At 50.0% G+C, this 21,625-nt stretch overlaps 2 protein-coding genes across 17 annotated transcripts in view; one reads left to right on the top strand and one right to left on the bottom strand.

Moving 5' to 3' along the window:
• ACTN1 (actinin alpha 1) overlaps window positions 1-6,486 on the bottom strand; it is a 106,076-nt gene extending 99,590 nt beyond the window's left edge. For 7 of the 16 annotated variants that reach the window (XM_063644361.1, XM_055289027.2, XM_063644369.1 and 4 more), the window contains exon 1: window positions 6,008-6,396. In XM_063644361.1, coding sequence (XP_063500431.1) covers window positions 6,008-6,112 — 105 coding nt within the window. In that variant the 5' untranslated portion in view covers window positions 6,113-6,396. Of the gene's footprint in view, window positions 1-5,004; window positions 5,327-6,007 lie in introns of those variants that run through there. The other 9 variants (XM_055289025.2, XM_055289026.2, XM_063644357.1 and 6 more) reach the window with 4 other exon arrangements.
• Window positions 6,114-14,514, top strand: LOC129488731 (uncharacterized). Its single transcript, XM_055291299.1, has 5 exons — window positions 6,114-6,126; window positions 6,613-6,835; window positions 6,990-7,249; window positions 12,728-12,844; window positions 14,387-14,514. The coding sequence occupies exons 1-5, from the start codon at window positions 6,114-6,116 to the stop codon at window positions 14,512-14,514; spliced, it is 741 nt and encodes a 246-aa protein (XP_055147274.1).
• Window positions 14,515-21,625: the final 7,111 nt, after the last annotated feature.

The raw sequence follows: 21,625 nt of genomic DNA, 5'->3' as shown, positions 1-21,625 counted from the left end.
AAAAGGAATTTTGTTAACTTTATGGCAGAATGATGCATGCGGAAGGGGCCAGTTGGGGTCATGAACGTTGCCACACACAGCTTTGGGGCCTGCCCATCACTAGACCAGACTCACCATGCCCAGATAACCAGACTCGCCTGCCAGATGACCCCCTGGGATGACATGAAAGGAGGGAAAGCAAGAGAGGCAAAGAAAGGGGAGCCTGAGCAACCCTCTCCATGCATTTCCCCCCATCTGCTAAGGGAAGCATTCCTAGGAGCTTGGACTTGATGCTCAGCCTGGGGATAGGTGGGAAACTGATATGGTTTGGCTGTGTCCCCACCCAAACCTCATCTTGAATTGTAGTTCCCATAATCCCCACATGTCGTGGGAGGGACCCGGTGGGAGGTAATTGAATCATGGGGGTGATTACCCACATGCTGTTCTCATGATAATGAGTTCTCACAAGATACAATGGTTTTATACGGGGCTTTTCCCCACCTTCGCTCTGCACTTCTCCATCCTGCAGCCATGTAAAGAAGGACATGTTTGCTTCCCCTTCCGCCATGATTTTAAGTTTCCTTAGGCCTCCACAGCCATGCTGAACTGTGAGTCAATTAAACGTCTTTGCTTTATAAATTACCCAGTCTTGAGTATGTCTTTATTAGAAGCGTGAGAATGGACGAATACAGAAACCTTGGTCATGCATGAAGAGGGAGGAAGAAGGGGTTCCAGGGTGGCTCTGAGCCCTGGTTTGCTGTGTCTCCTGTCCCTACTACTCCTAAGGCTACTTGCCTCAGTCAGAGCCAGGTTTGGCCAACAGTACTTAGGAGGCCACTGGCACCGGCACTGCGGAAGATGGAGCCAGAACCCCGGGCTAAATTGAATCCTGAGTCCTGTGGGGGCTGACCCATCTGCCAGAACTAAGGAAGCAGGCTCAGTGGGTTTCCTCTGCCCCTGGACTCTCTGCCATGACCTCTCTGGGGAGGTGCAGACTAGAACTGCCCAAACCATCTCAGCTGGTGGGTTCCAGGACCCCACCAGTGTCCATGGCGAGTAACTCAGCCCAACCCACAGGCCCCTCTTGCAGAGACATGGGCCTACCAACATCTCTCTATGCACTCTAAAGAGGGCACAAAAGCAGGGCCGGTGGGGAAGGTGCCCTTTGGCTCCATACCGAGTCCAGGAAACCCACAGGTGGGTTACACATGGAGGCAGCTCAGGTGGGGTTAACTGGCTGGGATGATCCCAACAGTATCTGTAGAGAGGTGTGGACTTGAGAGTCTGGTCTGTGACCTGTCCAGACAGCCTGGCCACCTCTCGCAGAAAGGTGAGAGGTCAGCTCCGGGAGGGGCAAAACAAATGGAAAAGAACAATGAAGCTAGGCATAGTGGCTCACGCCTGTAATCCCAGCACTTTGGGAGGCTGAAGCAGGAGGATCACTTGAGGCCAAGAGTTCAAGATCAGCCTGGGCAACATAGCAAAACCCGCATCTCTATAAAACATAAATTTAAAAATTTTGAACTATAATAGAAAAATGATAAGGGAGAATAATGGGAGGGGGTGTTCCCCAGCATGGACAGTCACTGTTGCTCTGCTCTGCCCTTTCAGGCATCTCCCCTCTCCCCACCTCTGTCCTACATCTCACACAAACACACACACACACACACACACGGCTGAGATGCCAGGGAAAGGTAAGGCTCCCAGCAGAACCGCTTTCCTTTGAGATGCACCTCCAATTCCACCAGCTCCTGCCAATGGCCATTATTGGCAGAGCCTGTTGCAACTCTGCATCTTTCTGGTTCCCTCTCTACCTAAACCATCATTTCCACACTCCACACAGCAAGCAGAGCATCTGATACCTAACAGGGGTTTAATGAACATCTACTGATTGCCTTCATGAGAAGGAATTATCTATATTCTCACCCTATTAAGGGCTGGGCTCTTTCCTAGAGACCCACCGTAGCACATCTGTGACTAGGCCACATCTCAGGCTCTGGCTGCCCCACCCTGGCTCCAGGCCCCCAGGTCTTGTGTGACAAGTCTTTGAGCCAGACTGATGGTTTATGGCCCCCAGCCAGGCGCCCAGCCCCAGGCCTTCCTCGAGAAGATGAAAAGGGGTGTCCAAGTCCAACACAGCCTGCAGATCCTCCTCTCTCTGTAGTCCTCCACCTTGACTGGTGGCCTTGGCTATAGCTCCTGCAATGGCCTCGCTGTCCAGAAGGAAGTGCAAACAACGTGTCCCTCTTCTTGTGACCTAGCCTCACCTGTCTGCAGAATCGGGATGTGGGTCTTATTCACAACCACCTCTATTCACTTGCCAATGCTGCCTCTCTGTTTCAACATCCATTCGCTCAACAAGTATTGATTAAGTTCCTACATGTAAAAGGCCGCAGGCTGGCACCTGTGGAAACACACATTAAACCAGAATCTCTAGGACTTCACAAGGGAGAGAAAATAAAATTTAACAGCAGAAGCTACCATTTTACATATCTGCTCGCATCAAGCCAGCAAGGTGGGTATTAGCTCTTTTTTATAAGTAGGGAATTGGAGACTCAGAGAGGAACTTGCCCAAGGTCCCAAGCCTGAAAATAATAGAGCCAGGATCTTACACCAAGTTGATGCTCTCTCCAGCTTGACCTACGCTGGGTACACACATACACCTAAGAACATGAGCGAAATTACATAAGCGAGAAAACTGGGGGCCGCGGTCACCCTGAAAATAACAGCAACTCCTAGGAAAAGTGACTTCAGAGCCCAGCCTCAAAGATCAGGAAGATTATGAAACCTGGAACAGCAGAGGAAATGCCTCTAATCCACGTGCTCTGTCTGGAAGATAACTGCATTTTGTGTCTGGAGGCATGGCGACCAGCCCATGAACTCCGTACCGAAGCATTCTTTGAAAGAGGGACAAACCTCGGCCAAGCCAGTGCAGCTTCTTGAGTCATGCCTCCTGCCTGCACAGACTTCTCCCTGCCTCCACATCAGGCAATACTTTCACCAAGGAAGCATTTCTCAATGTGTCATTTAACCTGATTCCCCAGAAGAGTCCTGAGTGCTCCGCAGGCAGAAATGTGTCCCATTTACAGAGGAGGAAACCTAATGGAAATGCCACAAGAACGAGAACTTTGTCTGTCTTGCTCAGTGCCCCATCCCTAATACCTGGAACTATGTCTGGCCCAGAATGAGTGCTCACAAAGTATTTGCTGAATGATCTAATAAAAGCTCGATGAAATGGAAAGACTTCCCCAGTCTCACAAATAGCCATGGCTGCACCAAAGCTAAAAAGAGGGTCTTCTGCATTCTACAGGGTGACCTTTGTATCCCTCTACACTGTGTCCTCCTCTTCCCCTCCTCACACTCACTCCCCTGCCTCCCTCTGGAACCACCAGCCTCTGTCCACTTGTGGACTCTGGTCCCACACAAACCCCGCCTCCCAGTCCGTAGAAAGAGTGTCAAAAGCAACACGTTTACCTTAAGTCTTATCCCTCACCTGTATACCACCTCCTTAATATCACCCTGCTGAGAACTAGGCAGGCCAGAAATTCTGCAAACTGAGGCCCATGAAAGATAATCTAGAGAATTAACAGGAAACAAACAAACAAACAAAAAATGTGGATCTGAATCTCCAGAGTCAGGCCCAGAGCTCCTTCTGCCCTCCTCCACCAACCCCGCCCAAAGCACGTGTCTGGTTCCGAGATGCTCTGGCTCTGGCTGCCAGGCCCAGCTTTCCTGCCTCCCTTGCCAAGGAGGGACAAGTGAAGGGAAGCTGCCAGTCCCAAACATGGCTGCACCCCAGCCCCACCAAACACAGTCTGGACTTGGAGCCGGTTACTTCCCCTCTCTGGCCCTGGTTTCCTCGTCCTTGTGCGTGCCTGGCACATATCAGCAAATGCCAGTTCTTGGCACTGTTGAGTTTGCCTCCAGGATAACCCAATTTCCCAGACCACCTCTTCCTACCTGGCGGCCCAAAGGCCTGGGGCACACCCACTGCCACCCAGGTCAGAGCCCTGGGAATCTATATTCTTCTCCCCAACTGCGTTTAATATATTCATTCATTCAGAAATATTAAATACCATGTTCAGGCAGGTGCTCAGTGTCTGTCCCCTAGGAACTTGGTCTCACAGTCCTTTCAGGGGCCTAGTTCCTAGGCAGCTCTGTTACTCCTGCCCCTCCCAGGCACAAAGCAGGTGCTCCCTAAGCAGGGATTTCTCCTTCGCTTCTAACCCCCAAGGAAGACCCCAATCCACCACCCTAATCTCACTTCTAATTTAAAATCTATTCTCAAGAAGGCTTCACCCTGAAATTATTAAAGAGCCTTCTGCCTGGTGCCCCATAGGGATCTCCAAATTACCTACTCACTTTTCAGTTCCACCCACAGCACCCATGGTCCCAGGAAATAAGCCAAGTGAGTGGGGGACTGTCTGCAGCCCCCAGTCCTCAGCTCTTACTAGGAAGATGACAGGAAGAGGGGGAGTTTAAGCAACTGTCACATTACAAAGAAGTCAGTTCGAAGTCAGGGGACCTTTCCATGTCCGATGTAGATGACCGATGTCGCTGTATAGGGCCCAGCCCTGCACAGGCCTTGGGCACCGCGGCTCAGGTCATCCTGCTTTGAGCAAGCCCATTGTGTGTGTTTTAGATTACCTCTGCCTGTCTGATGAAGTGAGTAAAAGGGCTCCGTTTCAGGGCCTAGGATTCCTGAGTGAGCTAATACAGGATGCCTTTGGCTAAAAAAAAAAAACTTCAGTCGGCTCTATAAACTACCCCCCTTTTAAGTTTAAAAAAGGGAATGAATGTTACCATTTTTGGACATGAGCGTTCTCCCTCAAGCCCAGCCCTAACCGCACTATCCAAAGGGACGCGCCATCCTGTCCCCCCCCCCACCCAAAACCCCATTCCCAGATCAGCCTGGGGGTGGGGAGGGTATGAAACGGGGAGGGACCGGATGGAAGCGGGCAGCCAGGAGGAGGGGGAGGGAAAGGGGTATTCAGGGTACGTGGCCGCCTGGGGGCACGGGCTCACAGCGCAGGCAGGAAGCAGCGGTAGGGTTGAGGCGCCCTCCCCCCACCACCACGAGTGGTTTCTGACCTCTTCCTGCCACTGGCCAATGTGCCCGGGTCCCATCGCCAGCTCCGAGCCCAGCTCCCGTGGCGGGGCGCGCACCCGGCACACCGCGCCTGCCTGGGATGCAGCTCCGTGGCTAAGTAGGGATCCCCAGTGACTGGCCCCAAATATCCCTTCAGACAGACCCTCGTTCTGAAGCCCCTCAACTCGAACCGAGCTGTCCACCTTTCCCGGGGGCCGGAGGGGCAGGACGTAGACGCAAGCCCATGTGGGGCTTACAGCTTCCAACCCACTGAGTTAAGCAATAAAACGGTCTGCTGTCCTGACCCCGCCCCCACAGGGCCCGCGGGGGAGCCCGCGTACGCCCCCCAGTTTTCTCGGCCCCAGCCGCACTCCAGCTGGTCCTTCTCTAGGCAGATCTGGAGGCGGCCGCCGATCTCTCCGGCGCTCTCCCCTCCGCCTAGGGGGCCGCAGGGTCCCGGGAGGCCCGCCGCTCAGGTTTAACCCAGGGCGGCCCAGGAAGCGGCGCTGCCACCGCACGCCATATGGAGAGGTGGCCGGGGGCGGAAGAAAAGGGAAAATCGATCCGGAGCAAGCAGCCCCGAGCCGAGGTCTCAGCCCCAGCCTGAAGAGCACCGCCCCCGCGCACAGCCCACGCGGAGATGGTTGCAACAGCCGCAGGGTGGCCTGGACCACGGACCCCCAAGGAGACCTGCCCGCCAGCGGCGCCACCTCCCCGCGCTCCGGCCCGGCGTTCGCGGGCTCCGGGGCAGGGGCTCTCCCGCTTCCGCCAGGCGCCTGTAACCCAACACCCCACCTCGCAGCGGCCGCGCCGCCCCCGCCCCCTCCCGTGCGCGCCCGGAACCGGTTCAGAGCCAGGAGCCGACAGCCCGGCGGGCAGAGCGGGTCGGGGCTGGGGGCTGGGGGCTGGGGGCTGCGGCGGGCGGGGGCGGCTGCTAACCTTTCTCTGCTGCTTCTCCCAGGCCGGGTCCAGGAGCAGATCCCGGTCCCAGTCCTCTTCTGGCTGCATGTAATCGTTGGTTTGCTGAGAATCATAATGGTCCATGATGGTGCGCGCGTGCTAGGGGCTGGATTTCTTCCTCCACCTTCTCTCTGAGCAACGGCTGCTGCCCTGGCGTGGGGAGGGAGTAGGGCTGGGCTGGGCTGGCAGGGCCAGGCTCGCTCCCCTGCGCCCGGTTCCGCCGCGGCGCTGCTGGCGAAGGCTGCTACTGGCGGCGACAGCGTCGGCTGGGCTCGCGGACTGCCTGCCTCTGGGCGGGCGCTTGAACCTAATCTCCACGCACACTGAGCTAAGCGGACACACTCGCGCTGCGGGAGCCGAGGCGGGCGGGGGCGGGGGGAAGGGGCAGAGCCCTCCCGAGGCTCTCCATTGGCCAGGCCGAGTTGCCCAAACTTCCCCCCATCGCCTCTCATTGGGAATTCCTGGCATCCGTCAGCCGGGCTGCGGCGCATATAGGTGGACTGGGCGGCCCCCTCCCGGCGCGCACACCCCCGCCCACTCCCGCGGTGCCCGTTCCCCCGCGGCTCATGTGACGCCAGCTTAAGCTGAACGGGACCGAACCCGGGAGACGCCTCCCCGAGCTCGGGGACTGAGTGGCAGGGCGCTCGGGAGCCCCAGGAGCCGCCGGGATTGGACCCGTTCCCCGCCACCGTTACTGCGCTCCCACGCGCGCTTCAAACCCCGGGGTGGGAGGGGGCTGGAGAAAGGACGCGAGGAAACCCGAAGAGCATTCATTTTCTCTTTCCCAGGGAACCTGGGTCTGGGCAGGTCGGCATCCTAGAAAAGGGGGCGGGGTGGGGCAATGGAAAGGAATTTCTTGGGAATTTCATGACTCCACCGCCCCCCGCCGCCGGCCCCGCCCCACCCCACCCCACCCCACCCCGCCCTACAAGGCGCGACCCGGCTGATCCCTGCCCTGCAGGAACCCGGTTTCTCGCCAGCAAACTGCTCTCAGAGGCTACCGAGCGTTCCCGCCTCGCGGCAGGAACCCTTCCAGCTCGCCCTCGGGCTCTGGGGACCGCTCCACAGCGGGGCCTCCCGGAATTCCCTGCCGGTCTCCGCGGGCACACTTGGCTGCCTGCTGCGGCCAAAACTATCTTCGCGTGGCGGGGTCCTCCCTCCCCCTCACAGACACCCCGACATCACCCTCAAAACTGGAAGGGACAGCCCCGAGTGATCTAGGTAGATCTACTCCGTGCCCCCCTCCCACATACACACACCTGACAGATGGGGAAACTGAGGCTCGAAGAGCAGAGCGCGGAAAGAGCTTCTGGACTCCACAGGCCAATCCTGTAACCTTACGCCTGACAAACAAAACCTTATTGTCATTGGAGGAGGATGGAGGGCGGGAGTGACTAAATAGCTCTAACTTCTGCTTGCCACCTGCCAGGACTCCTTTCCCTGGGCTTAGTAAGAGGAGAGTCTAAACGCGCTAATGCCCGGGAAGGAGCAGGCCTCGCGTTCTGGCAGGCTCCTCTATGGGATCCCGTTCCGAAGAACAGTAGCAAATAAACCTCTCCTAGGTTATGCACTGTATTGTGAACAACAGATGTGCCAGTCTTCCACCCCGGCACCCAGCACATAGTAGAGCTTAATTTATGGATTTGAGGCTGGCCACGGTGGCAGTGGCTCACGCCTGTAATCCCAGCACTTTGAGAGGCTGAGGCGGGCGGATCGCTTGAGCCCAGGAGTTCCAGACCAGCCTGGCCAACGTGGCAAAACCCCATCCTTACTAAAAATACAAAAATTAGCCCGGCATGGTGGTACACGCCTGTAGTCCCAGCTACTTGGGAAGCTGAGGCGGGAGACTCGCTTGAGCCTGGGAGGTCGAGGTTGCAGTGAGGTGCGTTTTCACCACTGCACTCCAGTCTGGGTGACAAAACAAGACTGTCTCAAAATATATGCATACATATATGCATTTGGCCCTTTATATCCACAGGCTTCAGAACCCGCAGATACCCAGGCTGACTGAGGGACTTGAGCATCCTCAGATTTTGGTATCCATGGGGATACTGAAACCAATACCCTGCCGATACCAAGGGAGGACTGTATTTATAGGATGAATGGCTGCATCAACTGCAAAAATTTAAATTTAAATTTAAATTTAAAAATGCAAATATGTCAATTCAGAAGTGAGTGAAGGAGTTAGAGGAAGAAGTTCACTGACAGGAAGGGCCCTGAATTACGGGCTGGATTTTGTCCTCTACCTTCTCTCCAGGCGATGGTGGATACCTGAAAGGCCACCCATGGAAAAGGTGAAGAAAGTGCCCCCTGGTTCTCAGAAGAGTGGCAGCTGCTGTTACGAGCAGATATCGGGTGATGTCGCTGGCTGCATCATTTGTCAACCACACATATTCATATGAGTGTTACCCTGCAGCACTGTGCCTTCCAAAAGCCCCTGGCTGAGGAAGCGCTGCTTCTGAGCCACAGAGACAGCTGATTGATGGACTATTTTATCACCGCTTCTAAACTATGGCTCTAAACCTAACACAGAGGGTAATGGTAGTGCTGTATCCATTCATTCACTCAATAAATATTTGCTGAGCACCATCTGCGTATCAGGGAATGTACTAGATGTATATAGAGATGAAAAAGCCATAGCCCCTGTCGCACACAGCCCAGCAGACAGACACAGAAACAAAAATATGATGTCATGAGTTAGATCCAAGGAGAGAGATCTGACAAGGGTACTGTTGGAACAGACGAGGGGCACTGAACCCCGTGGGAAAGGAGGCTCCAGGCTTAACTTTTTGGAGGAGGTGAAACTCAAGTGAACCTCAAAGAACGAGAGTCGGCCAGATAAAGAGTGTGGGAAGTTACTCCAAAAGGAAGGACCAGCACAAGCTAACGCACAAGGACAGGAAACTGCATGGTATACAAAGGAATGTCTAGCATCTCAACGTGGCTGGGCTAGAAATCCAAGGCTGGGAGGGGCAAGAGACAGGGCTAGAGAGGTGTACAGCAGCCAGACATGAAGGCCTCGTGTGCCAGGTGGAGTGTGGATCTAAGGGGAGCAAGGCTGGCTGGAAGCTTTGACACCAGTTGCAAAGCTGTTGCAATAATCCAGGTCGAAATGGAAAAGTGTGGATAGACCAAAAATACTTAGGGGATAAAACTGAAAGACCTAGGAGTCTGGAGAAAAGATAAGTGTTTTTGTTGAGAGATCCCATGCACTTTACCTATATTAAGTTACTCCTATGGGGTGTTTCTCTGTCTTACAGAGAAAACAAACTGAGGCTTAGAGAGGTAGTAACTAGTCCAAAATGGCACCAGTACATGTGACTCCCAGACCCATGCCTTTAACCCCAGTGGTTCTCAACCCTAGGATATTTTAACAGCTCCCCCTCACAAGGGATATTTGTTGATGTCTGGAGTCATTTTGGGTTATCACAGCTGGTGGGTTCCTACTGGCATCCAGTGGATGCAGGTTGGGAATGCTGCTAAACATTCTACAATGGATAGGACAGCATCCCCACAACAAAGAATTATCCAGGCCAGGCATGATGGCTCACGCCTGTAATCCCAACACTTTGGGAAGCTGAGGCGGGTGGATCGCTTGAGGTCAGGGGTTCGAGACCAGCCTGGGCAATGTGGCAAAAACCCATCTTTACCAAAAATACAAAAATTAGCTGGCCATGGTGGTGTGAATCTGTAGTCTCAGCCACTTGGGGGGCCGAGGCAGGAGGATTGCTTGAGCCCAGGAGGTCAGGGCTACAGTGAGCCATGATTGCACCATTGCATTCCAGCCTGGGTGACAGAGAAACACCCTGTCCAGAAAAAAAAAAAAAAAAATGAAAGAAAGAATTAACCAGCCAAAAATGAAAGAAAGAAATAATTAACCAGCCCAAAATATCAAGAGTGCTGAGGTTGAGCAATCCGGCTTTAATCATGAGTTTATAGTTTAGATGATCCAGGGAATGGTGGCACTATGACAAATTAATGTAGAACAGAAGAGGAAAATATTTAGGAACAGAATCATGGATTGAGTTTGAACACATTGAATTTGGAGTGCTCTTAGAATGTCCAGATTCCATTGTCCAGCAAGCAATTTGACTGCATAGCCCTGACCTCAGGCAAAACAGAGTTGAGAGTCATCTGCATATGGATGATATTAACACCAGGAGACCACCCATGAAGAATGCCCAGGTGGAGATGAGAAGAGGGCAGAACCCTGGATAACAACACTTAGAAAGGGACAGCAAAGAACAAGAACCCCTGAAGGAGACAAAGAAAATGGTCATCCAGGAACGAGGAGGGCCTGGAGTATATGATGTTGTGGAGGTCAAAGGAGTAAAGTTTCAAAGTAAGAGGATTTGGCAATATCAGATATATTCAAATAGTCTGGAAAATAAGGCCTAAACAGTGTTCTTGGATATGACACTTGAAAATTCATTGGTGACCTTGGCCAGTGGAATTTTGGCAGAGTGGCGAAAGCTGTAAGTTTAAAGAGACATTAGGAGTGAATAAATGGAGACTGAATACAGAGGGGAAAAAGAAGTAGCTAAAGGGGCAGTAGCTAGAGGCAAGTACTGAGATCAAAGGAAGATTTCTTTTAAAACTGGAAAATGTGAGCTGTTTGAGAAGAAGAATTCAGTTAAGAGGAAAAAGTTGAAAATGTAAGCAAAAGAAAGTTAAGGGAGCCAGGTGGAGTGGCTCATGCCTGTAATCCCAGAACTTTGGATGGCCGAGGCAGATGGATCGCTTGAACTCAGGAGTTTGAAACGAGCCTGGGTGACATGGTAAAAACCTATCTCTACCAAAAATACTAAAAATTAGCCGAGCATGGTGGAGTGCACCTGTGGTCCCAGCTACTTGGGAGGCTGAGGTGGGAAGATCGCTAGAGCCTGGGAAGTCGAGGCTGCAATGAGCCATGATTGGGCCACTGCACTCTAACCTGGGTGACAGAGCCAGACTCTGTCTAGAAAAAAAAAAAAAAAAGTTGAGGGATAGCACAAAGTTCTTGAGGAGATAGGACCGTATGAGTTCAAGGACACAGGCTAAGGGATGGGCCATTGAACAAGAACAAAGACCCTCATCTGGCTGGGTGAGGTGGCTTACGCCTGTAATCCCAGCACTTTGGACGGCCGAGGCAAGCGGATCACTTGAGCCCAGGAGTTCAAAACCAGCCTGGCCAACATGGTGAAACCCTATCTCTACTAAAAATATAAAAATTAGCCAGATATGGTGGTTTACACCTGTAGTCTCAGCTACTTGGGAGGTTGAGGTGGCAGATTGCTTGAGCCCAGGAGGCAGAGGTTGCAGTGAGCTGAGATCATACCACCGCACCCCAGCCTGGGTGACAGAGCGAGACTCGGTCTCAAAAAAAAAAAAAAAGAAAGACCCTCGTCTGAGCCTGAGGAAAGAAGAGGGGGAGTTATGACAGGTGAGGATGCCCACAGTGTGTGGGAAGATGGTCAGGAAGTAAGTTGAAACAATAACTGATGAACTTATCTTCTCAATAAGTGAAGTCCTGAGATGGACCAAGGTAACAGACTGACCCATCTTCTCACTCATGGCCACCACCCTGTGAAATGATACTGGGGACTTTAGTCTCAGTATAACACAAGCTTTACTAAATACAAAAAATTAGCCAGATGTGGTGGCGCATGCCTGTAATCCTAGCTACTCGGGAGGCTGAAGCAGGAAAATCACTTGAACCCAGGAGGTAGAGGTTGTGGTGAACTGAGATCACACCATTGCACTCCAGCCTGGGCAACAAGAGTGAAACTCCATCTCAAAAAAAAAAAAAAGAACTGAATTGACACATGACACATGAGGTGACATAAAGGGAGAGTGCCAGCCCCGTGCCTGGCATGCAGCAGGCCACCTCAATGCTCATGAGTTTCTTTTCCACCCTGCTATGGGTGACTGACCTTGTGGGGCCCTGTGGGGAAACAGACACATAGGATCTGCAAGATTCTGGAAACTAAAAGCACTATGGACCTCCCACCCAGATATCTGGCCATTGCCTTCCTTGTATCCCGAGTTCTTCTCTAACCTTACAGCCTAATGGTGATAGGCTCCTAGGAGCTCTTCCTAAGAGCCCAGGGCATGGTAGTCATTAGAGTGTTTGTAGAATGCTAGAAGGAGGTAGGAAATAAATCGCTATAGTTTTTTGGGTTTTGGGCTTGGGAAATCAGAAACCTCAGTTTTGTCCCCAATCCCAGTAGCAATATAGTTAATAGACTTCTCTTCCCCAAACGCCCATAGCATACCATTTGTAACTAAGAGAGTATACTTTGCTTTATTTTAGTCCTTTGTCCATTTTTTCTTTCACACTGTCTTTATGAAGCCTCAACCCTGTTCTTTCCCCCACTCAGTGTAACACGGGGCCTAGGACACAATAGGTGTTCCAGTTCAATATTCACGAAATGAAAAATGGCATTAGCCAAATTCCATCTCACTGCCTGTTTCTCCATCAATCCATGGGAGGCTTGGGGAGGCCAGTCCTTTGCCATAGTCCACACAAGCATTTCCTAAACTCTTGGGCCTCCTGAGAAGCTCATGAAGCCCGTGGTGGTGAAATTGAGTTGGCTGTCACTACTCCGATGCCCCAGCCAGCGGCACTCAGCCATCACCCACCAGGATGAATTCCTCCGCACCAGCTTCTGCTTCACTGGAACTGTTTGCTGTAGGGCCAATTCCCCTCCCTCCCACCAGAGACCAATGAGGCAGGGCAGGAGACACTCAGCAGTTTCCCTCGTGCGGGATCTCTAATAAGAGGCTGGCAGAAAAGTTCCTGTGCTTCCCATGCTCTGCCCAGCTCTAGGGTCTCAGGTGAGAGAATATCTGGCCTGTCTGGTTCACTCTTTTTTTTTTTTTTTTTTGATAGAATTTCACTCTTGTTGCCCAAGCTGGAGTGCAATGACATGATCTCAGCTCACTGCAACCTCCACCTCAAGCAATTCTCCTGCCTCAGCCTCCCAAATAGCTGGGATTACAGGCATGTGCCACCACACTGGCTAATTTTTTTTTTTTTTTTTTTTTTTTAAGTAGAGATGGAGTTTCACCATATTGGTCAGGCTGGTCTCGAACTCCTGACTTCAGGTGATACACCCTCCTCGGCCTCCCAAAGTGCTGGGATTACAAGCATGCACCACCGCACCAGGCCTGGTACACTATTTTCCCTAGTGATCAGGCATATATATCTCCCCCAGATACCCAGGGTAAACCAACCTGGACCCTCAGAAATCTCTACCTTAGATGGCTACCTTGAGGTCAGCTCTGGGAGCAGAGCTAGTCAGGCTTGAGAGCTGCCCAGCCTGGGCCCTCCAAGGAGGGCTGGGAGCTCTTCCCCAGCTGTCTCTTGTTTCCAGCAAAAATCAAAGCAACACACCCAAATCACAGCTGAGAATGTAAAGACCTAAATAAATGGAAAGATGATTTATTATGTTCATAGATTGGAAGAATCAGTAACCCCCAATTTGATGCCTAACCCTCTGCCTCCCCCACAACACAGCATTGGCCTTACCAATTACAGCAGCCACTAGCTGAAAAGCCACTCTGTCCAGATCATTTCCATGGAAATGATGGGATAGCTTTTAGGGGCAGATATCCTTGTGTGAGAAGCAGGACAAGGCCAGGAGACCTGAGCTCGCTGGGCTTCAGTTTACTTATCTGCAAAATGACAGGGCTGGATTCACCAGACAGTCTTTAAGCTCCTGGTAATAAAGTTCTGAGCCCTGTTCTAAGAACGTCTTTCTGCAACTCCTCCTTTTTATCTCCAGTGAGAAGAGGATTTGAATCTTCTGAAACAATGTTTCTCTATCTTAAATACTAAGCAAGTTCCTTTTGAAAGGATACAAATCCTCACAAAGTTACTTAATTTTTATTTTAATGTCCCTTAAATGTGTATGAACATAAAACTAGGCACAAAACTTCTTAAGGTTTGGGGTTTACAATCAACTATAAAATGAAAACAAGCTTACAAATTCTATTTAAAAGAAACTATAAAACCAGTAAGATTCAAATTAGCCACACTAATTTAAATGTAACTGTTGCTATTTGCTGAAACAAAATTGCTACTCCCAGCATGATTTAGTTCTGACTGTAATCAAGCAGGTGGTTCTTTCTGCGTTGCGGATGCCTGTATCACCACGTGCCAGGCAATGACTCAATTCTCCTACCACTTTCTCTATTTGAACTACTGCATCAGGGCATCATTTAACCTTCACCTGATTGGAACACACTGTAATGAATCAAGTTCCCTCTGCTGTTTTCTCCTTAGCACTGAACAATTAAAGTTAAAAAAAATTTTTTTTCATCTTTGTACCAACAGGATCCTTCGCTCAAATTTCAATGTCTTTATCTATAACACAGAGAGAATCACCTCCATCCCACCTACCTCACAGCATGGCTGTGCACATTCATTCATCATTCATTCGGTCAACTATTTTTTATTGAGTACCTACTATGTGCCAGACACTGTTTTGCCACAGATGATGTAGCAGTGACCAGAATGGACACAAGTCCCTACCTCATAGAGCTTACATTTCAACTGGGAGAGCCTGGTAAGAAAATAAAGAAGTAAAATAATATGATAGTGTTAAGCTCTGAGGAAAGAATGTATATATAAGGCAGAGAAGGGGAATTGAGAATTTGGGGAGAGGTAGAGGGAGGTTACATATTTTAAATGGGGTGTTCAGGGAAAGTTTGTTGAGTAGGTAGCACTGAAGACCTAAATGGGGTGAGAAAACATGAGCATTCCAGGAACAGCCAAGAGGTCACAGTAGCTAGCAAGAAATAATGCACATGAGACATACAGCGAAACGTACAATGCAAATGTGGGTATAATAGATACCTGTTGTTTTGCTGCCCAGCAACCATTCCCCTTCCTGGCAACCATACCTTGATATTCCTCTGGGAGGGCACCTCCCCTGCTCCAATCCCTGGGCTTCAGGTAGAGTTGACCCCATCCCTAGTCAACAGGACTGGGCAAATGACAGGCCTAGCCAATCAGAGCACACGATTGGCTTAGGGCATGGGACCCAATCAGAATGAAGGACACACAACGAAACTTTTTTTTTTCCTTTGAGGCAAGGTCTCTGTCTTTTCTTTGAGGGTCTGTCACCCAAGCTGGAGTGCAGTGGTGCTATTACGGCTCACTGCAGCCCTGACTCCCTGGACTCAAACAATCCTACCACCTCAGCCTCCCGAGTAGCTGGGATTACAGGCATGCACCACCATGCCCAGCTTATTTATTTATTTATTTATTTATTTATTTAGAGACAGAGTCTCACTCCGACACCTAGGTTGGAGTGCAGTTGTGCCATCTCAGCTCACTGAAACCTCCACCTCCCGATTTCAAGCGATTCTCCTGCCTCAGCCTCCTAAGTGGCTGGGATTACAGACATGTACCAACATGCCCAGCTAACTTTTTGTGTGTTTTTAGTAGAGACGGGGTTTCACCATGTTGGCCAGACTGGTCTCAAACTCTTTATTTTTTTTTTTATTATTTTTTTTTTGAGACTGTCACTCTGTTGCCCAGGCTGGAGTGCAGTGGCGTGATCTCGGAGCACTGCTGCAAGCTCCGCCTCCCGGGTTCACGCCATTCTCCTGCCTCAGCCTCCCGAGTAGCTGGGACTACAGGCGCCCGCCACCACGCCCGGCTAATTTTTTGTATTTTTAGTAGAGACGGGGTTTCATCGTGTTAGGCAGGATGGTCTCAATCTTCTGACCTTGTGATCCGCCCGCCTCGGCCTCCCAAAGTGTTGGGATTACAGGCATGAGTCACCGTGCCCAGCCTCAAACTCTTGAGTTCAAATGATCTACCTGCCTCGGCCTCCCAAAGTGCTGGGATTACAGGCGTGAGCCACCACGTCCAGCCCCCAGTGACATGTTTTGATGACTCGCATCTAGTTGTCCCTACCTCTAGTCTCCACAGTTATGTACACCAGTTAGTTCCCTTTTTGCTTAAGCTAGTGTATTAGCTATCTATTGCTGTGTAATAGATTACTGCAAAACTTAGGAGCTTCGAAGAACAAACATTTCTGATTGCACAGTGTGTGTAGGTCAAGGATTTGGGAGCAGCTTAGCGGGGTCGTGCTGGCTCAGGGTCTCTCATATGATTTCACACTGAATGTTAGCAAGGACCCCGGAGGCTTGACCAGGCCTGAAGGATGTGAAATCACACGCTGGTCCACCCATGTGTCTTTTGACAGAGGCTTCAGTTCCTTGCCATGTGGGCTGTCCTTAGGCTGATGGAGTGTTCTCAGAACATGGCAGCTGGCTTCCTCCAGAAGAGCCACCAAGGAGAGGGCCAGTGAGGGGGAAGCCTCTGTGCCTTTTATGACCTAGTCTCTGGAGTCATGCATTGTCACTTCCCACTTATTCTATTTGTGGGAAGTGAGTTATCAAGTCCAGTCTACACTCAAAGGGAGGGGAATCAGCTTTTACCACTTGAAGGGAGGAGTATCAAAGAATTTGTGGACATCTTTTTCCTTCCTTCCTTCCTTCCTTCCTTTTTTTGACTGTGTCTCAGTATGTCACCCAGGCTGGAGTGCTGTGTTACAATGACAGCTCACTGCAGCCTCAAACTCCTGGGCTCAAGCCATCCTCAGCCTCCTGAGTAGCTAGGACTACAGGCATGCACCACTACACCTGGCTAACTTTTTAAATTTTTGTAGAGATGCAGTTTCACTATGTTGCACAGGCTGATTTTGGACTCCTGGCCTCAAGTGATCCTCCCACCTCAGCCTCCCAAACTACAGGCATAAGCCACTACACCCGGCCCTGCAGACATATTTTCAAACCATCACACCTAATTTGAGTTTGGTTTCCTGTCACTTGCAATGAAGAGAGTTCTGACAGATACTCAGGAGTTTATCACTGTTGTGTTACTGTTGTTAGAATGCGACTCTTGGTAAAACAAACAAAAACCAACAGCCAAGGAAATGCTAACAAAGCATATCTTATAAATGCTAATTTGACCATGTCTTGCCTGAGTTCAAAAACCCCTAACAGTCCTCATTGTCCATAGATCCAAGTTTCTTTACATTGGGTACAAGGCCCATCACAGCCTGGTCCCAGTCTCTCTCTACCACTCTCCTACACGTGCCTTGCTCCAGAATCCCCAAGCTTCTTGTCCTTCTCTGAAGATGCCATATTTTCATGTCTTCATGCCTCTGTCCATGCTGTCCTGTCCATCTTCTCCCCATAAAGTTCTGCCTCTCCCAAAACCCAACACAACTGTTACCTCTTCTGTGAAGATTTGGCTTCAAGCAAAAAAAAAAAAAAAAAAAAGAAAAGAAAAAAAAAAGATACACTCTACTGATGCCTACTAACTGTCAAATGCTTTATATTTGTTATCTCCAATTCATAAAATCCGTAAGCTGGCACTTATGTGCTACTTACATCATTCCATTTACCAATAAAGCAATTCAGGCTCTGTTAGAGAGGGTGAGGAACTGGCTTCTGGTCATCCAGCTGGAAAGTGGCAGAGCAGATATTGGTACAGCCTAGCTAGAGTTAGTTATTCCTTCTTTTGCTCCTAAACAATTTTGTTCATACACACTGAGTGTCGCTGATGATGAACCTGGCTCCCCCAACAGACGCCAGCTTCTTGAGAGCTGGCCTCTATCTTGTACAGCTACCTTTAAGGGAACACTCACCATATGTGTTAGGCACAGGGGTTGGTGTTGCACGTTTTCCAGATGAGGAAGTCAAGGCTCTAAGGGATTAAATGACCAAGGTCTGATACTAAACCTCATGTCCTTATCCCGCACGTGTGACAGTGCCTGATATGTAGTAAGTACTCAAAACACATTTGTTGGAAGAGACGAGAGTGGAGTGAGGAGAACTGGGTGGCCTCTGGGCTTCCGATCTCCCACTATCTCCAGCTGGGGTCTGTGAGGCAGCTGTTTACCTGCCTCAGGTTGGGCGGGAGGCCTGCAGACAAGGTGGAGTGGAGGAGATACTCCAGCTGGAAGCCAAGGGCCCAGCTTCTGGTCCTGGCTCAACCTCCATCTAGCTGGGTGACTTTGGGCAGGTCTCTCCTCCAAGATCCTCCCTCTCTTCACGTAAGGTGAAGGGGTGGAATTGCTATAGTCCTACCAAGCACTGCTCAGTGAGATCTGAGATTACTCTAGACAGGAAAGGGCAGTCCAGACCCCTGTGGGGCCTAGTAACTGTTCAGGAGCCCAGAGCCCAGCGCCCCACTCCACCTGGCATGCTGCATGCTTGGTGACCAAGGCAGGCCTCTGCCCTGAACTGACTGCCTACTCTCTGTGGCTGGTCCAGCCTCTCAGGGTAGACAGTCCTGCACCAAAAAGATGCTGAGATGAGCTTTCACACCGTGGGCCTTACTTTGCACATATTCAAGTTAAATTTCAGCTGCCATCCTTGCCTGGGTCCCAGAGATCAGTTTCATCTGGAGTTTCTCATAGCCCCCCCAGCCTTGGCCTTGGCCAGCTGAAAAGTGTTTAGATCAACAGCAAGCCTCATCAACTCTTTTCCACCCCCAACCCTTACTAAGTGCATCAGACAACAGAAGTCCCAGGGCTGACCTTTGCAGCATCCATTGTCATAGCAGTTATTACAGACACAAATAATAGGCGATATAATAATCTGTGGTTAAATGTCTTTTAACCAGAGGGCTCAGAGCACTCTGGGAACATTACTTCATGGCCCTCGTGACACTCCTGCCCACATGCCTTTTCTTCAAGACCCTCAGGTCCCTCTTCTAGGCTCCTGCCTCCTGGAAAGCTCTCCTCCACATTCCCTCTAACTCCATCTCAGCACAGCTTAACAGCATGGTTCCCAGGTCTTACCCAGGAGCTGCCCTGAATGACAGCCTCATGGAGGAAGTTGTTCAGGTCTCAAAGATCTTCTTATCTCCCACCATGGCCTATAATCCTGAGCACGTCCCATCACTGACCTATTTTCTATATGCTCAGAAGCAAGAATTATTAACAGTGGATGTGTTGAAACGTTTTCAACTACTAAAAATGGGGGAAATAAAATAAATATAATTTTGAAGCTGATAATTGGCTTGCTGCAGTTGTCAGTCCTCCCCATTTCTGGTTGGCCACAGGTGCAATTTGCAGACGTTATCTGCAAATAAAAGCTTTCTTACAAAATTTTTTCCCTTAAGGTACATGTAAACTTGGTTGTTGGATGCTGCTATTCGTTTCTTTCTTGCTTTCTTTCCTCTGCTTCTTTCTTCCTTTATTTCCTCCCTTCCTTTTTTCCATCATCTAAAAATCAGAATCCCTTTGAACTGGAGCTGAAAAAAAAGAATGAATGAATAAGTAAATAAGAAAAAAGAAAGAAAAATCAGATTACATTTGCTATCATACCAGAGCTACCCAGTCTATGACCAAGAAAAAGCTAACCTATCCCGGGAAACTCTAAAACCTTTTAGGAGCCACAGAAGATCACAATGTGTGGACCCATCAAACAGCTTTTCTTGAATTGCTTTGGAAATAAACCTGCAGGGAGGAGGCAATTATCTGAAGTGAGAAAGGAATGTACAAGGAGGTGGGGAGAGAAATGGCGATTAAAAAGACCTAGGCTTTTTCGTATCTAGAGGCACCTGACTTAAAAAAAAAAAAAAAAAAAAAAAAAGACCTAGTCTTTTTCATATACAGCCTTCTCTATTGTTGTGGCTTGACAACAAAATGGAAATAATGTGAGTTCTGAAATATTTTCAACTCTTTCAAAAGGAAAGGACTGGCCAGGTGCAGTGGCTCATGCCTGTAATCCCAGCACTTTGGGAGGCCGAGGTGGGCAGATCACCTGAGGTCAGGAATTCGAGACCAGCCTGGCCAACATGGCGAAACCCTGTCTCTACTGAAAATACAAAAATTAGCTGGGTTTGGTGGCACGTGTCTGTAACCCCAGCTACTCAGGAACCTGAGGTAGGAGAATCGCTTGAACCGGGGAGGCAGAGGTTGCAGTAAGCCGAGATCGTGCCACTGCACTCCAGCCTGGGAGACAGAGCGAGACTCCATCTCAAAAAAAAAAATAAAAATAAATAAATAAATAAGGAAAGGACTGTAGAACAGGGAAGGCCAGTGCCTGTGTTTAACTCATCTGTGAATATCCATTTGCATAGCTCCCTGTGAAAGAATCAGAGATTGTAGATCCAGGCATATACTGGACAAGATGGGGAGGGGGCTGAAGTGGGAGCTCCACCTGGACAAGATGAGCTGCAGAATGCACGAAACATGGGGAGAATGGAGTGGGCAAGGAGAGCAGAGCGAGAGTGAGCAAAATCCAGGTGCTGCTGTTAGAGAGGTAAAGGCAGTGCACACCTGAGTCGTGTCAACGGCCCGTCATCAGGAGAGCACGCTTTAATCCAGAGCTAAATTGGGAAGAACCTAGAGCCCAGAAGAGAAACACTCAGTTTTTTCAGGCTTCTCAGGGACTGGAGACAGCTAATCATGAGTGTAAGAGTAGCCCCTTGAGGGTTGGGTTCTCAAGGAGGGTCCTGTGCTTGAGAAACGGAGTTCCCAGAAAAGGCTATATAATTTAATAAATTAAACCCACCTTCAAGCCTTGCTCTACCAAGGACACTGACACTGACCTTGAACAAGCTATAGAACTTTTTTCAGGGCTGGCCACATATGCAGTGGCTTTGACGCGAACATTTTCTCATCTGTAAAATGGGAAGATTAGCAATATCTGTGAGACAAGGTGTATTAGGGTGCTCCTGAGAAAGAGAACCAATGGGATGTGTGAGGGAGAGATTTGTTTTGTTTTCTTTTCTTTCTTTCTTGAGACAGAGTCTCGCTCTGTCTCCCAGGCTACAGTGCAGTGGTAAAATCTTGGCTCACTGCAACTTCTGCCTCCCAGGTTCCAGCAATTCTCCCGCCTCAACCTCCCAAGTAGCTGGGATTACAGGTGTGTGCCACCATGCTGGGCTAATTTTCTGTATTTTTAGTAGAGAAGGGGTTTCACCCTGTTGGCCAGGCTGGTCTTGAACTCCTGACCTCAAGTGATCCGCCTGCCTCAGCCTCCCAAAGTGCTGGGATTACAGGTGTGAGCCACCGTGCCTGGCCGGGAGAGATTTCTTATAGGAAACTGGCTCCTGTGATTATGCAGGCAGGTGAGTCCCAAGATCTGCAGGGTGAGTTGGCAAGCTGAGACCCAGGAGAGCCAATGGTTTCATTCTAGTCCAAGTCCAAAGGCCCGAGAGCCAGGAGAGCCAATGTCCCATCAGGGGAAAGGGTCCAAAAGCAAGAAGAAAGCCGATGTCCCAGCTTGGAGGTCAACAGGGACGAAAAATCCTGTCTTCCTCAGGGGAGGGTCAGTCTTTGTTCTATTCAGGCCTTCAACTGATTGGATGAGGCCCACCCACAAACTAGGGAATGAAGCTGCAGTCCATCGATTTCAATGTTCCTCTCAACCCAACACCCTTACAGAAACACCCAGACTAATGTTTGACAAAATACCTGGGCACCCTGTTGCTCAGTCAGGTTGACACATAAAATTATCCTTTATACAAGGTTATTTTGAGGATGTACTAAATGAAATTGTGTCTGTGGAAGCGCTTGGTAAACATATAGATGGTAGGAAGTTGAGTTAATCACTCCACACCCATGCCTTATTCTTGGCTTG

Source organism: Symphalangus syndactylus, chromosome 8 (assembly GCF_028878055.3).
Source record: "Symphalangus syndactylus isolate Jambi chromosome 8, NHGRI_mSymSyn1-v2.1_pri, whole genome shotgun sequence".
NCBI classification, from domain to species: domain Eukaryota; kingdom Metazoa; phylum Chordata; class Mammalia; order Primates; family Hylobatidae; genus Symphalangus; species Symphalangus syndactylus.
This window is presented reverse-complemented; position numbering and strand designations above follow the sequence as displayed.